Below are 17,160 nucleotides of genomic sequence, written 5' to 3'. Positions count from 1 at the left end.
ATGGACAAAAAAACTAAGTTGTTACTGTTACTGAGGCTGAGAGGATCCTCCTATCTCCTGATTCTATACTATCACCATACCTGGGTGCTGATTCCATATGTATTGTGATTTTTAAGTATCATGGTTCAATATTGTGATTTATTGTGATTGTTGTTACCTATTTTAACTCTAGACCATGGAGATAAAACAAGTTCAATCATCCATTTCTAGGGACTTTTACTTTGTAAAATCTCTAAATGAATCCAGTAAAATGTTTGATTTTCAGCATGTATGTAGTCAGAGATGTCCTGAAGTCAAATATATCAGGATCATCGTCAGGAATTATTTATTATATTTATTATCCATCAACCCAAAAATCAAAGAATAAAGACAAATCCCTCATTAGTGGTATTTTCTTTTTCATTTATAAGGGACATGTAATGTTTTATTCTTCTGGTGAATATAATCCATCAATCTTATTTCCGTAGATGTATTTTGTATATACAGTTCCCTTTGTTAACACCTTATTTTGAAAAGCGGACGTAGTCCCACGTGTCTACTTCCTGTAACTTCTCCAAGGTGGTCTCTAGCTCTCCCGTCAGCTCCGTTCTCTTTATCCATCCATGATCAGCTCCATCGGGGCCGTTTGAATGCAGAGAACACAAATGTCAGTATCTGGGTGCTCTACAGTTGTAGCGTCGGCCATTTGACCACGGAGAAGAGAGCGACGGCTGGCTCCACCGCACGTTACCGCCATATGATAACGTTTCCTGTCCGTGACAGAGTTAGCATGCAGCTTTAGCTCTGCTCTGTCTAGCTCTGCTTTTCCTGTCAATGTGTGAAACCCAAAGTGTTTCCATCCTTTACTGGATGTGTAGTGTTTACCACGCTGGATTTAACGTGGGAGGGTGCAGGTCGTATCCATGCTGACCCTCCAACGTTTTAGACTTTCTAAGGTTTGTTTTGGTTGACAAATACGGAACGGATATGACGTCACGTTACTCAGACTACCACAATAAAAGCTGCAACTTCCTTCTACCTCCACATAGACTCAGATGAAGCTAAGATATCGACCCCTTGTTTCCGAGGCTACCTCAGGTTGCCTGGGTTCCCCAACAGCCAATCAATTGAGACAGAAAACACACATGGTTGGAGGTCCTGCCTGTCAGTCAGAACACTGACCCAACCAACTGTCTGATGGAGAGAAAGAAAAAGAGAGGGAAGATGGACAGATAGATAGATAGAGAGAGAGAGAGAGAGAGAGAGAGAGAGAGAGAGAGAGAGAGAGAGAGAGAGAGAGAGAGAGAGAGTGAGAGAGAGCGCTCACACAGCAGCTGCAGCTCCCATACACACTTAGTATTCCTGTCAGGCTGCACAAAGTTAACTACTACACACACACACACACACAAACACACACACACACACACAGAGTGTAAACAGCTCCCCTCCTCTCCCATAAATTGGCCTTACATTTATTAACTTTGCTTGTTGCAGCCTCCTGAGGTTCAGTCCATTAGCATGAGGAAGAGGAGGCTGCCGGTGAATCCAGAGCAGTGAGCCTCTAAACCGAGAGGAAGGGTCTGATAGTCAGTAGTCAACGGGGCTCTGGGAGCTCATCTCAGTCCCACGGTGGCTGTTTGTGGGAGAAACACCACGCTGAGGACGAGGAACCGTAGCTCATATTTTATCCCCATTATTTATTCATTGCATATTCATATGTATGTGCTATTAGTAGGGCTGTCAATGGAAAATAAATAAAGATATATATATTATATATATATATATGTAATATATATGTAATATATAAATAATATCATATTTAATCATGATTAATCTACTAGTTACCTACATGAGAGACAGACAGAGGGTAAGACAGACACACAGACGGACAGACAGACAGGCAAAGAGACAGAGAGAGAGAGAGAGACAGACAGACAGCGAACACAGACAGACAGACAGACAGACAGACAGACAGGCAAAGAGACAGAGAGAGAGAGAGACAGACAGACAGACAGACAGACAGACAGCGAACACAGACAGATAGACAGACAGACAAACAGACAGCAGACAGAGAGAGAGACAGACAGACAGACAGACAGAAAGACAGACAGAAAGAGAGACAGACAGATAGACAGACAGACAGACAGACAGAAAGAGAGACAGACAGATAGACAGACAGACAGAGAGACAGACAGAGTGAGAAAGAGACAGAGAGAGAGAGACAGACAGACAGACAGACAGACAGCGAACACAGACAGATAGACAGACAGACAAACAGACAGCAGACAGAGAGAGAGACAGACAGACAGACAGACAGAAAGACAGACAGACAGACAGACAGACAGAAAGAGAGACAGACAGATAGACAGACAGACAGACAGACAGACAGAAAGAAAGACAGACAGATAGACAGACAGACAGAGAGACAGACAGACAGAGTGAGAAAGAGACAGAGAGACATTCAGTACACACAGGTGTGTTTAGTCTTGTGGAGAAATGACACTTAGAGACTCAGACCATCATCCACTAACATCCATCTTCCTGGTCTTTAACTCCCTAAACACAAGTGCATCAGTATGCAGATGTGAGGATAACAGCCATCATGTTGTTCTGTGTTGCTGTGACTGAATGCAACACATGATGTTTAATGAACAGCAGCTAACTGATGTCCCATAATGCATCAGTGACACTTTAGAGATACTGAATATTAAACTATATCCTCTCTCTCAGCATGCTGTCACATCCTGACAGTGTGACACCTGCACTATGTCACCTGTCACGTTGCCATGACACCGTTCATCAATCAACATCATCAGTTCTGAGCACTGCAACATCATTTCCTGGATACCCTCTTCTGTCTTTATATATATATACTGTACATATATATATATATATGTATATATACTGTATATATATACATGTGTCTGTGTGTCAGCTGTCACTTAGAGTAACTGACCACTCGGGAAAAATGTGTCCTGTTGTATTTTCAACATCTGGTGCTCAGGTGGTTGAAGTTGTGAGAACACTGTTGTTGCTCCCTTTGAAATGATTCATGACTTGGAGAGAATCGTCTAACCATCCAGCTCAGTCACACAGCAGTTCGTGAAATAGTCATGAAATTTAATGTACGAACATTTTTTTCATGATAGTCAGCACAAAATCAGTTTGTATGTAATCCACGTTATTGTAAACCAGGAAGTATAGAGAGCGGTGAACGTCCTGTAGGGAGGAGGTCGGGCTGGATGGGTGGGTCTAACAACAGCAGACTTTCACCAGGAGACTGCTGTTGGTGCCCCGTGTGAGGCAAGAAGTCAACGCTGATTTATCTGTAACTTCTGCCCTTCTGGAGTTATTTTAACCCAAATCACCATCTTGTACTAAACCTAACTAAGGAGTTTTATTTTGAAAAGACTGGACATTCGTAGGAAAACACACTAAGAATTAATTGTTGAAAGTCGTGCTGAGCGTCACGAAAAAAAATAAAATTTGTGTCTATGAACACAAATTTATTAGATTCAATTTCAGGAGTATTTTCTGAACCGCTGTGAGACTGAGTTGAACTGTAATAATAATCAATATGCTTATAATACTCTAGGAGGGATGTAAGAGAGAAATACGAGAATACAGCTGGACACCAGTGAATTGATTATGATTGTTGATGAATTATGGATGATGGATCTAATCAGCACCTAATAGCTTATTGATATTAATAATGTTTCAGTACATTTATGTTTGATACCAATCAAGGTGGTCAGTGATGAATAAGAAACTAATAACATGGTTCCATAATCTCATTAATCGTTTTTAACGTAACGTAGTGTGTGTGTGTGTGTGTGTGTGTGTGTGTGTGTGTGTATGTGTGTGTGTTGCCCCTTTAAAGGAATATTCTGGTAGATTTTCATCTCAATAAATGTCTGTTAAGTCACTATCTATCGCTGAAGGAGGTCACATGATGATTGAGCCGATGGCCTACTGATAAACGTATTGCAATATTTATATATTTACGGTATTATTATTATCATGAAATGGTTGTCTGTGGTGACATTCCCAGAAAATTACAGTTTGTATCTGTTGTATACAAAGAAAAAATGGAACTATGCACATAATTCAGAAACCTTGAAGCTCATGCATCAACAACAACATGGCTGCCTTCAGATGAAACTGGTTAACTGGTGGTTGCAACATGGGAAGTCATGTACACGATATGATTGGCGTTCAAGTGGTTAAGTGATGAGATCACCGCTGCTAAGCAACGACAATATTAACGTTACTGTCGGCGTCTACAAGCCACAGAGGCTAACAAGCTAGCAAGTGTGTAACATAATGCAAGAAATGTAAAGACATGACAGAGGAAGATGAGGACAGTGGGAATATCAACATTTTCCTCCGACAGATTATAGAATTACCAAGAAAAACAATATAATAATAAAATTACAATATATTAACTTATTATGCACCGAAAAATGAACTTCCATGGCCTCCGCCATTTCTGACAACATTAACAAACACGTCACAACTCGTGAAATCTGAACTTTCAGAAACTTTCCATTGGTCGTCTATACGACATGAGGTTCATATGGACTCTACTGGTGAACACAGTACACCACCACATCCGAAGGAACCGGTAAACACCACCACGTCTGTAAGAACCAGTAAACACCACCACATCCGAAGGAACCGGTAAACACCAACACGTCCGATGAAACCGGTAAAAACCACCACATCCGATGGAACCGGTAAACACCACCATGTCTGATGGAACCGGTAAACACCACCACGTCCGATGGAACCGGTAAACACCACCACATCTGAAGGAACCGGTAAACACCAACACGTCCGATGAAACCGGTAAAAACCACCACATCCAATGGAACCGGTAAACACCACCATGTCTGATGGAACCGGTAAACACCACCACGTCCGATGGAACCGGTAAACACCACCACATCTGAAGGAACCGGTAAACACCACCATGTCTGATGGAACCGGTAAACACCACCACGTCCGATGGAACCGGTAAACACCACCACATCTGATGGAACCGGTAAACACCACCACGTCCGAAGGAACCGGTAAACTACACCATGTCCGAAGGAACCAGTAAACACCAACACATCCGAAGGAACCGGTAAACACCACCACGTCAGAAGGAACCGGTAAACTACACCATGTCCGAAGGAACCGGTAAACACCAACACATCCGAAGGAACCGGTAAACACCAACACATCCGAAGGAACCGGTAAACAACACCACATCCGAAGGAACCGGTAAACAACACCACGTCCAAAGGAACCAGTAAGCACCACCTAGATTTGTTCGGTACAGGCTTTGTTTCTTGTCCTTTGAACCCCGCGTGCGGCCATCTGGGCGGCTGTGGCTCAGAGGGTAGAAACGGTTGTCCACCAATCGGAAGGTCGGTGGTTCGATCCCCGGCTCCTCTGGGTCACATGTCGATGTGTCCTTGAGCAAGACACTTAACCCCAAATTGCTCCCGAAGGCATAGCCATCGCTGTGTGAATGAGTATTTAGATTAGATCCTGATGGGCAAAGTTGGCACCTTAGTAGCCTCTGCCATCAGTGTATGAATGTGTGTGTGAATGGGTGAATGCTGACATGTAGTGTAAAGAGCTTTGAGGGGTCGGAAGACTAGAAAAGCGCTATATAAGTGCAAGTCCATTACCATCTTTGTTTTCTTGCACTCCTGGGTAGAAAGCACATTGTAGAACTTCGTAGTTAGAGCATCTACATCCATCTCCTCTCGGAATCCCTTTTAGAAGCGTTGTCTGTAAGTACTGACTTTATAAGACATTGACTACTGTCTGTTGAAGGACTCATCTGCCTGTCTTTGATGAGGGCAGAACAGGGACCAACATGATAATGAAATGAAGATGAGGAAAATAAAAATTAACCTTGAACTTGATTCATGACTTCATTACATCACGAGAATTTTAATCTAAAACAAACTACACATTGTGTTCAAATCAGCATCTTCACATGTTAACATGTCACACAGGACTGTGATGGACCTTCCTACAGGTGTAGAGATACAGGTCTATGATGGACCTCCCTACAGGTGTAGAGATACAGGACTGTGAAGGACCTTCCTACAGGTGTAGAGATACAGGACTGTGATGGACCTTCCTACAGGTGTAGAGGTACAGGACTGTGATGGACCTTCCTACAGGTGTAGAGATACAGGACTGTGAAGGACCTTCCTACAGGTGTAGAGATACAGGACTGTGATGGACCTTCCTACAGGTGTAGAGATACAGGACTGTGATGGACCTTCCTACAGGTGTAGAGGTACAGGACTGTGAAGGACCTTCCTACAGGTGTAGAGATAGAGGACTGTGATGGACCTTCCTACAGGTGCAGAGATACAGGATGTCTGCAGAACGTAAATACATGAACACAAACTGTCGCCAGAGTTTTACACTAAACAGATCTTTCTAGCCAGAACCCTTTTGTGCTCTTTTCATCAAAGAAGGACGACCCTGCTGATGTGAAACATTCCACTCAGAAACTACCAGTTATGTACAGACTTGAAGACGTGGTTGTGCTGGAGAGATTTAAACTACACTAACCTGTCTGTCTGTCTGTCTGTCTGCTCTCTCCACAGGAAACCAAAATCAACTGTGTCCGCCTGGCCAACAAAGGTATGAGCACCCTTCTATTGATCCTCACACTGACAGTATCGACCATGTGACCTCGTAATGGCGTGACCCCCTAGAATAGTGTTACACACACACACACACACACACACACACACACACACACACAGCCTTTAGGCCAGGCATCCTAACCTTGTTCTCCTGCATGACTCTGTTGCATATCATTCTCTCTCTCCATCTCTTCTCTCCATCTCTTCTTCCTCTTTTATTACCCTTTTCTGACTCACATTCTCCTTCTTCATCTACCCTGCTCTCTCTCTCTCTCTCTCTCTCTCTCTCTCTCTTTTTCCATCTCACACTGCGTCCATGTTGCTCATCAGAGTATAAAGTGGAACATCAGGGCCGTTACTTAGCGATTGACCGCCTTCATTAAACCCGATGGATAGAGGCTAAAGCCTTCGCCCCACCACCCATTTCATCCTCTTCTGTTTTGCTTTCCCCATGTCTCCTATCTTTATTTGCTGCTCATCTCCGACAAATACACCCATTTGTGTGCCAGGCAACATGCTTCCAAAGCTCTTCAGCTCGCTATTGATTTTCCTCACCTCGCCTCTTTTTTTTGGTTTTATTTTTTCATCTGCATCAAACATTGATTGGATTTTTCCACATCTCTTTCTCTCTCGCTCTCTTCTTATTTATGGTCTGCATCGAGCATTTATTGCTCATTTGTGCACATTGTTCTCTATGATATCACTCTTTTTTCTGGCTCTCTCCATTTCCAGGCTGTTTTTCTGAGTTTATGAGCACTGTGGGTGGAGGTCTACAGAGTATAGACGCCGCTCTCTGTCTGTCTGTCTGTCTGTCTGTCTGTCTGTCTGTCTGTCTGTCTGCATGTGAGTGTGCTTGGGAAAAGACATGCTTTTAACTTTGTGGCTATCTTTCACAAAATGAAAAAAAAAAAAAAAAATTAAAATGTAGAATTAAAACTTTAAAACTTTAAATATACTTGACATGTTCTTTTTGTAAGTTTTTGATATGTGGGCAGTGTTCTGAGGCAGATGGCTCATTTATCTGTGATACCTGCCATCCATCCACAGCAGCTGATTCCAGTGATCGACACCACTCGTCTAGTTCAGTGTTAGTCAGTGAAGTCAGCTGGAGAACTAAACCTACAGGCAGTAATCTGCTTTAGTGATATGAACATCCGTCAGAGGCTGAGGATGTGAGTGTGACTGAGCCAAAGAAGCAGGTGTTTTAGGTAACGAGAATAAAGAGGAGGGCTGGCCATCTAACTGGAAAACCACAATCTGCACGTTTTATCTAGAGTGACCTTTCGTGTGCAAAGTAGCCTAACTACTGCTACTTACCTACCCTATACTAGCCTACAGCTGACTGGGTAAGGTACGGGCATGCTAAGAACCCGGTCTCACGAGAAGGTGTATGAATAGCATGACACGACTCAAACGTCTGCGAGTAGGTTTAGACAAGAAAACCACTTAGTTAGGGTAAGGGAAAACGTCATGGTTGGGCTTCAAATAAGTTAGTAAACTAAGTAAAACACGTACGGAAACAACTACGGAAAACACGTCAAAAAGGTCAACAAAAACGTGACAAGGTCACGTGACTATCGTCACTAACTTAACTTACAAAACAAAACATCGGTCAACAACGGTTTGGACCACGGTCTCCTGGTTAAAAGTCCGTTGTCTGTTGGACCTGTCCACCTCGCCACCTGCCCGCTATAAGTTTCTTTCTTGCTTTTTAGTCTACGTCGTTAGTTCTTTCCGTAGCATTTATACACGGGTATGTTTACATTGCAGTCAAGTACAGTGCTTGGTCAGTGCCCATCGGCCTCTGGTACCAACTCACCGAGGCACCGTTTAGCGTCTGTGTGAGATGCACCGGACCAGTGTAAACCCACCTGTGTCATAGTTAGGCGCTCAGAGCAGCAGACGTGGTATAAAGACAGAAAGAGTTTGCTTTCGGTGGAACCAACGCGGGACTTTTACCCAGGAGGCCGCTGTTCATGTCCCATGTGAAACTAAAAGCCATTGATGACATTTGGTCACGTCAGTTGTTAGTCAAGTTAACATCAACCACAGGCCTCTCCTAACCTTAACTAAATCATTTTTTTGCCTAAACCTAAACTTCCTGTGAAGACTGAATGTTTATTTTGAAAAGACACTGCCTATAACGAGCGTATATTGACACGCCGTCCCTGACACATCCAAAAATAAAAACGCTAGACATAGGGCATCATAGATTGAAGTGTTGGGCCACTGACCAAGCCGTCGGTATTTGGTGAGTTGGCAGTGAGAGTGTGTTGGTAACACACACCCAGGTTCCCTGATGAATTAAACAATAGACTCTAGAGGACAGAGACTTATCAGCCGGTACCTTGTCCATTGCTTCAATATATTAGCAGACTTTATCATGCATCATCGCTTCTTTACAGTTTAATGTTCCTACCTTAAGACCTGCTTCTTTGGCTTAACCAACTGATGTTGAACTTAACCAGTGAGATTATTTCTACACTCTGCCTCTGATAAATATAGATAAAGAAACCGTTTAGATAAAACAAGAGTTATGGATGTAACTAGGGTTCTATGAATTCTTCATGACCGCCAGACAGCTGTGCTTTAACATGGTTACCTCCGCCTCGCATATGTGTAGGTTGAGTCGTTATACCAACAAAGTTACCTGTGACCATGCGATGATGTAGGGTGCCCTCCCCACTATAAAACCCTAACACCACAGACAACTCTGGTGGTCATCCAGAATTCATAGAACCATAGTTACATTCGTAACTCTCATTCCATTTCATTCTTCCTGACCGCCAGACGGCGGTGGCTTAGCATTCGATGACTTATACCAACAACGTCACGAAGAATGCTTACCGCACTAAGGAGTAGAGGCCGTTGATAGGACGGCTGTTGCCACAGCGTGCGGAGCAGCCACATTAACACAGTAATAGCAACCGAAGGTACATGAAGACTCCCAGGCCGCAGCAGCACAGATGTCTTGCAGAGAGATTCCTTTCAAGGCTGCCCAAGCCGTGGACACAATCCAAGTAACGTGACACTTCACATTACTAGGTGCAGGCAGGCCCGCTGACCTATAAGAGTGTAGAATCACATCAACAATCCAATTAGAAAGTCTCTGTTTTGATAGGGGGTCACCCTTCTCACAACCCCCATTATTGGCAGTGGCCTCCACATATGCCTTGAGTGCCCGAACCGGGCGCAGTAGCACCGACAGCTCCTCTGGCCCCTTAGATGAACCTGGTGGACTGAATGCTGCCAACTCAATGGCTTGGTTTAGGTGTGAGGGAGGCACCCTCTTTGGCATGAAGGATGGATTCTGTAGTAGAGTAACCCCTCAACCATCCGGGTACCAACGCAGGCACATCTCGCTCACTGATAGGGCGTGGAGTTCACCCACTCGCTTAGCTGATGTGATAGCAAGCAGAAATGCTGTCTTAGCAGACGACCGCCTCAGTTCTGCCTGTTCTAACGGTTCAAACGAGGACAGACACAAAACCCTTAACACTAATTTCAAGTCCCATGATGGCACTACAGTGACTGTTGATGGTCTAAGCCTCTGTGCGCCCTTCAAGAACTGACTAATCAGAAAGTACAACATCACTGTCTTGTTGTCCACCCTCATGTGCCCCGCTGAAACGGCAGCTGCATATACTTTCAAGGTTGATGCACATCTGCCACCATCCAACAATGACAGCAGAAAACGCAAAATGATGACCGCTGAGCAACTCTCCGGTACCTCACCAATTGTCTGGCACCACTGGGAGAAAAGATTCCACCAATTAGAGTAGAGTGACCCAGTGGAGGATCCAGTGCTAAAGCACCGCCGTCTGGCAGTCAGGAAGAATGAAACAGAACTATTCTTTAATGGCTCGTGGTTGACTTCCTGTCACCATGCACGCCATGCACATTTATCTGAGTGGTTTAACAGTGAGGGCCAATTTAAGCCACCTATTTGCCTCATTATAGAGTAGTTGCTGTAAACCTGTAATCTTTGATCTAAAATGAACAAATGATGAATGTATTCGCTGATCTGGTTTTGTCTCTGGGTAAATTGAATCTGGAGGCCAGATTGTGTCTTTGCCCCAACACGCCACAAAGTTCATACTTTTCTTTTTTTTCTTTCAACCATCACTTCATTTCTTTTCTCTTCCATTTCCTCCCTTTATTTTTATTAACCCGCCAAGCCAGACTGACAGACTCAACAGTTAACCCACTGACTCACTCTTTGCAAATAAACATCCTCACCAGCAACACATCCTGGTACTGGGCCAGTCAACCAGTCCAGTCATATCCCAGTTCACATCTGGAGTGCTAGTTGTCCTATTGATCTTAATGTTCCAGTGCTATCTCTCACCACTGCAATTTCTCTCCTCTAAGACAGATTGTGCAATTGAAAAGATCTAAACCTTGATGGAATGGATAAAGAAAGCTATACGTCTTTTTTTCTTAGACTTTTCTCTTCTTTCTTTTCTTTTTTTGTTGTTTGTCTCCTCTCTCCCCCCCTCTTTCTCATGCTTTCCGGCGGGGACGTGCGGCCCTTGGCCTTAGTGGTAATAGGTAGGGGACAAATAACAACGCCGTACATTCTAGTCATCCCAAGCGAAGGTGATTATGGCTATATAGACACAATATGTTTTCATCACAGTACAACCAACCATAAACACAACACAAACCCTGTTTCATTTTGGTTGTCCCTGCCCCCCCCCCCCTCCCCCCTCTTTTGTTTCTGGACTTTTCTCTGTATTTTACTATTTGCTTTTTGTCTTTCCTTTTCATCGCCATCTTACTGCATTTGTTTGCATGTCTGCTCCGCTTCGAGTGTCGCTGGCTGTGTTTGAAACTCCTCTCTGTGTTGCATCCACACGCAGACACACACACATACACACACACACACACACACACACACACACACACACACACACACACACACACAGTGAAACCATGCTGCGTTCATGCACAGTCAGTAGCCTGAGTATCAGGACAGGTAGCTAACGTTAGACTTTCTTAAGAAGGGAAATCCTGAAAATCAAAAAAGAGGATGAGAGCCATGAACTGAATTTGGATCTTTGTTGCTCTCTGTAAGATAACCAGCCAGCTGAAGTTCCATTACTTTAGCTAGTTACTGTAAGCATGGTTTCATTCTTACATGTATGACAATCATTCATTGAGTGAGTGATTTGACAAAAACAGAAACATATGGCGGATGACACAACAATGGATGATGGTGATTCCCTTTAAATAGACACACACACCTCCCTTACCCCTCCCTGAGAGATGACCGAAAGACCCAGACACACCAATCCGACATCAGAGAACTAGCGGCGACGGAGGCTGACCGTTGAGTCGCCTCACATCGCCTTTGTCTTGAAAGTAATTGATCATTCCATCGCAACATCAGCGCCCAGCAGCAGAGCTACATTTCCACCATTTTGGACTACCAGTAAAACGTTCGCCTACAAAGTGTCGTACAAAAGTAAAACTACATTCTTTCTATTTTATTGTTATATTCTACCAAAATGTCCTGTGTTGAACAATAAAATATTATAAATATAATAAGCATTTTCAGTCCAAAATGGCGGCAGCCATTGTTGTCAAAAAAACTGTTGTCAAAAAAATACAGTTTCATTTATTTGCTTCTAGACTCTTTGGTTTGTATTCGTCATTCAAAAAGGGAAACAGGAAGAGCGAGGAAGGCGGATTTACAAGCTATTGTTATGATACGTACATGAACCGTTTTCCCACCACTCTCACTCACCACTTAGCTTCATTCCAGATGTTCATGTCTCTGTGAAAATATCCCTGTGTTGGAACGATCAGATGAGATGGCTTGCTCACCGATGAGCTCCGCCGCTGATTCAACCTGCTGAATCGGCCGAAAAACCTCAGACACGCTCAGACTACAACCGCAAACACTAGACAGATGCTCACCGACGGCCGACCGTCAGCTTGGTGTGTCAGGATCTTTAGCTTCTCTGTCTTTGGTCATCATCCCTGATACTCTTTCTAATATGGTGTTTGCCATTGGGATTCATTGAAAATAATGTGAGATGCAACACACATACATTATATATTATCAATGACGAGGCCATATTTCAGGGGGTTGATTTCTAAAAGGTGTCCTTGAACATTTTATTTTGTGAAAGAGAGATACATCTGAAAAAAAATTATGTTTCAGCCATTGGAGGGTTGGTTGAAGCCAAACTCACACGTTTAGGTACCAATAATTAATTTACCGTTTTATAATAGTATCGTGGTTACAGACCATAACCCCCTGAAACATGTATCTCAACTGTGTAGATGTAATATTCCGTCATTTGTAAGATTTGGTTGTTTATGTGGTGGATTGAACCAAACTCAGTCAATCTACCCGACACCATCCTCCACTGATGGCTGATGCCACCTCCTTCAAATCACTCCTCAGACACAACTCGCTGCTCGCCATCACGCTTTCCTTTATGAACGTCCCTGGTATTCCCTGACTGTGACCATCAATTGCTGAACATCACATCATAATTCAGCCGTATGTTGCACTCACAACCATCTATTTTCTACCGGTATGTTCATGTAAAAGAAGTTGACTTACATTTGAAAATAAATATAATGACTTTGTCTGTATGATCATCAGGATGTTTGACCTTCATCAGCAATGCTGAACTATTTAAATACATACTGTACATATCCAACCGGACTGCATGTCACCAATACCTGAAAAAAGACTGGCTTTACTGTGAAGTCAAATCTAATATTTCCTATAACTGAAGTTATCATTATTATCATTATAGTGAAACTATTTCCTTTACTAGTGTTCGATATTTTAGTATGATCCAGGAGCTAAACTGGTTAATTGAACTGTATTTTATTCAGCAGTACAGACATGTGACAGCGATGCAACAATCAAAATGTTGACTTGAACAATGGAGACACAACAGGAGTCCATCAGCAGCAGACTGCTGTCACAGCTCTTTGTCAGGAATATGAGAAAACTTCACAGGAATACAATAACATGTATTGTCCTGAGGGAAATAGAGCTTTCAAGGCCCGGCACAAAGAAGTTTGCGAATCATGCACGACGGCGGACACTAGTGAAATCCTAAATGGAATAAATATAGATTATATTCATATGTTGCTTATATCAAAGCAGATGGAAGCAGAAATCTCTGGGTGCATTTGCATGGCATGTCATTACAATGCTGAACAGTTTACAGTTGCTTTTTAACAATTCGTACACTTTCTTTAAAGACCTGCTATAATAACAATAATAATAATTATAATAATAATAAATGTATTCATGAAGCAAAAAAAAGTTACAAAGTGCTTTACAAAGACATAAAAAGCAACAAAAATTAACAGGTAGTAATAATAAAAACAGAGTCGGCAGGTCGTTCCAGAGTCGTCCTGACTCCAAAGGCTCCGTCTCTTCTGGTGGTTTTTAGCCTTGACCTAGGAATAACTAATGTCCGGTTCAGACTACACAATATCAACCCGATTATAGTCCGACACGGCCGTCCTAGGGTGTAGACTCCGATCGGAACGATAAATGAGTGTCGTGTGAGACAATCGATCGTTTTATCTGGTGTGGTGTGTCATAGTAGGTCAGTGATATATTAAGGGGCCAACTCCAACCAGGCTTTAAAAGTAATCATTAAAATTTTAAAATCAATTCTAAAACATACAGGTAACCAAAATAGAGATGCTAAAAGTGATGTGATGTGGACTCAATTGGATTCTGTGAGTCGTCTCGCTGCAGCATTTTGAACTAGTTGAAGTTGGAGAGGTTGTTTTGGGTGAGCCAGGTTATGTTGGGTGCAACAGGTTGTGTTGGGTGAAACTGGTTGTGTTGGGTGAAACAAGTTGTTTTGGGTGAGACTGGTTGTGTTGGGTGAGACAGGTTGTGTTGGGTGAGATATGTTGTGTTGGGTGAGACTGGTTGTGTTGGGTGAGACAGGTTGTGTTGGGTTAGACAGGTTGTGTTGGGTGAGACAGGTTGTGTTGGGTGAGACTGGTTGTGTTGGGTGAGACAGGTTGTGTTGGGTGAGACTGGTTGTGTTGGGTGAGACTGGTTGTGTTGGGTGAGACAGGTTGTGTTGGGTGAGACTGGTTGTGTTGGGTGAGACTGGTTGTGTTGGGTGAGACTGGTTGTGTTGGGTGAGAGTTTTAGCTTGGTAGGAGATATAAAGGATGTAATATTTGAGATATCCTGAAGATGCAGAGAACAGGATTAAATGACAGACTTCACCGGTTGGTCAAAGTTCAGTTTGTTATCAAAGTTAAGACCGACAGTAGAGTTGTGCTCTGGGTTCTGATGCAGCAGGACAGAGAACCTCAGTGAGGGAAGACGTTCTCTCTAGAGGAGTCTGGACTGATGATGATGACTTCACATGTATCAGTTTATCTGAAGAACATGTGAAAGCCAGTTTTTAACATCACTAAGACAGGATGCTACTTTGACCAGTTGTGTTGTCAAAGGATGATAAATGCAAACACAATCACACTTCTGCATGTATATATATATATATATATATACTGTATATGTGTGTAGTACATATTTACTAGCTAGGTAACCCATGATGCTGTCTAAACCCAGCAGGACTGTGACTGTCTGTCCAGCTCAGTCTCACAGCAGCTCGTCAAATAGTCCCTAAATTGAATCAGTCTGATTGGTGTTCATAGACACAAATTTCCTCTTTTTTTTCTTGACGCTCAGCACAACTTTCAACGTATTTTTCGTGCGTTTTCCTACGAATGTCCAGCAACACGGGTGCACGTGTCACTGAAGAACAGAAGTTACAAATGAATCAGCGTTGACTTCTGGCCTCACACGGGGCACCAACAGCGGTCTCCAGGTGAAAGTCTGCTGTCTTTAGACCCACACATCCACCCCGACCTCCTCCCTACACGCCATTCACCGCTCTCTATACTTCCTGGTTCACTATGACGTGGATTACATACAAATTGATTTCCTGCTGACTATCACAAAAAAAGTGAAATTTGTTTTTACGTACACGAATCAACACATTAAATATGTGAGTGACTGGGCTGTCTGGGCTGAAACGGACTCACATTAAACAGTGAAACCAGAATGTGGAATAGTTGGAGCTTGTTTGTCTCTCAGCTGCCTGTCAGCTGCTTCCTCCTAATCTAACACTAGGAAGTGTTAAATGGGCACTAACCTTAAAAAGATAGCTGTAGCTGTATACAGTAATACATCCAGTATCTGTTGACGGCCCTTTTGGAACAGATTGATGTGAATGTGGAGGGAACACAGCCCTGGTTATCGCTCCCTCTCCCTGTGCAGCACCAGCCAGGTGGCAGAAGTCCCTCTTGGTTCATCTGTTCTGCTTCAGTCCTTCACAAATGTATATTTCAACTGTTACGCAATCAAAAGTAATGAGTCTGTTTAACACAGATATGTAAGGCTGAGTTTACACCTCCATTACACTTTCCTTTTACACCAGACATAAATGTGATCTTCTTCTCATCAGTCTGAACAGAAAAAGTCTTCATTAAAACCACTGCTCTTCATGTTGATGTTAATTTATGACTCAATAAGTCGTACAGAATCCATCTGTCGGTACGTCCAACCGTCCTGTTCTCCTGGATGGGATATCTCAGGAACGACTTGAGGGAATTTCTTCTAATTTGGCACAATCGTCCACTTGGACTCAAGAATGAACTGATTCGATTTTGGTGGTCAAAGGTTAAACGTCAAGGACACATTTTTGGCCACAACTCAAGGATTCATACGGTAATTATGACAATTAGAAACTAGGGCCGTCAAAGTTAACGTGATAATCACACGTTAACGCTAATTTGTTTTAACTCCACCAATTTCTTTAAAGCATTAATGCAACTTACGATTTTTAGGTTGTAGCGGCTCAGTTTTAAAGCTAAAGTGAAGATTCTGGTATCATAGTAAACAATAGAACCTGATGAATCCATCAGTACCAACCATGTCAGACTACTACTACTACTACTACTACTACTACTACTACTACTACTACTACTACTACTACTACTACTACTACTGGTATCATAGTAAACTATAGAACCACCTGATGAATCCATCGGTACCAACCAGGTCATACTAGCTGGTCACAAAGGAGGTTAAATAACGCTCCAAACTTACTCTAAATGTTGTCGAGGAAAAACTGTCATGTCCATTTCCAAAGGGGTCCTTTGACCTCTGACCTCCAGATCAGTGAATGTAAATGGGTTCTATGGGTACCCACGAGTCTCCCCTTTACAGATATGCCCACTTTATGATAATCACATGCAGTTTGGGGAAAGTCATAGTCAAGTCAGTACACTGACACACTGACAGCTGTTGTTGCCTGTTGGGCTGCAGTTTGCCATGTTATGATTGGAGCATATTGTTTTATGCTAAATGCAGTACCTGTGAGGGTTTCTGGACAATATCTGTCATTGTTTTGTGTTGTTCATTGATTTACAATAATATATATATACATATATTTGAATAAAGCAGCATATTTGTCCACTCCCATGTTGATAAGGGGATTAAATACTT

General features: G+C 42.8%; 1 protein-coding gene across 11 annotated transcripts in view; it reads left to right on the top strand.

The window, feature by feature from the left end:
- ptprt (protein tyrosine phosphatase receptor type T) overlaps positions 1 to 17,160 on the top strand; it is a 389,841-nt gene that overhangs the window by 240,590 nt on the left and 132,091 nt on the right. For 5 of the 11 annotated variants that reach the window (XM_074649693.1, XM_074649672.1, XM_074649665.1 and 2 more), the window contains exons 15-16: positions 6,600 to 6,636; positions 11,184 to 11,240. In XM_074649693.1, coding sequence (XP_074505794.1) covers positions 6,600 to 6,636; positions 11,184 to 11,240 — 94 coding nt within the window. The remainder of the gene's footprint in view (positions 1 to 6,599; positions 6,637 to 11,183; positions 11,241 to 17,160) is intronic. The other 6 variants (XM_074649699.1, XM_074649700.1, XM_074649697.1 and 3 more) reach the window with 2 other exon arrangements.

The sequence above is a fragment of the Sebastes fasciatus genome, chromosome 1, assembly GCF_043250625.1.
Source record: "Sebastes fasciatus isolate fSebFas1 chromosome 1, fSebFas1.pri, whole genome shotgun sequence".
NCBI lineage: Eukaryota > Metazoa > Chordata > Actinopteri > Perciformes > Sebastidae > Sebastes > Sebastes fasciatus.
This window is presented reverse-complemented; position numbering and strand designations above follow the sequence as displayed.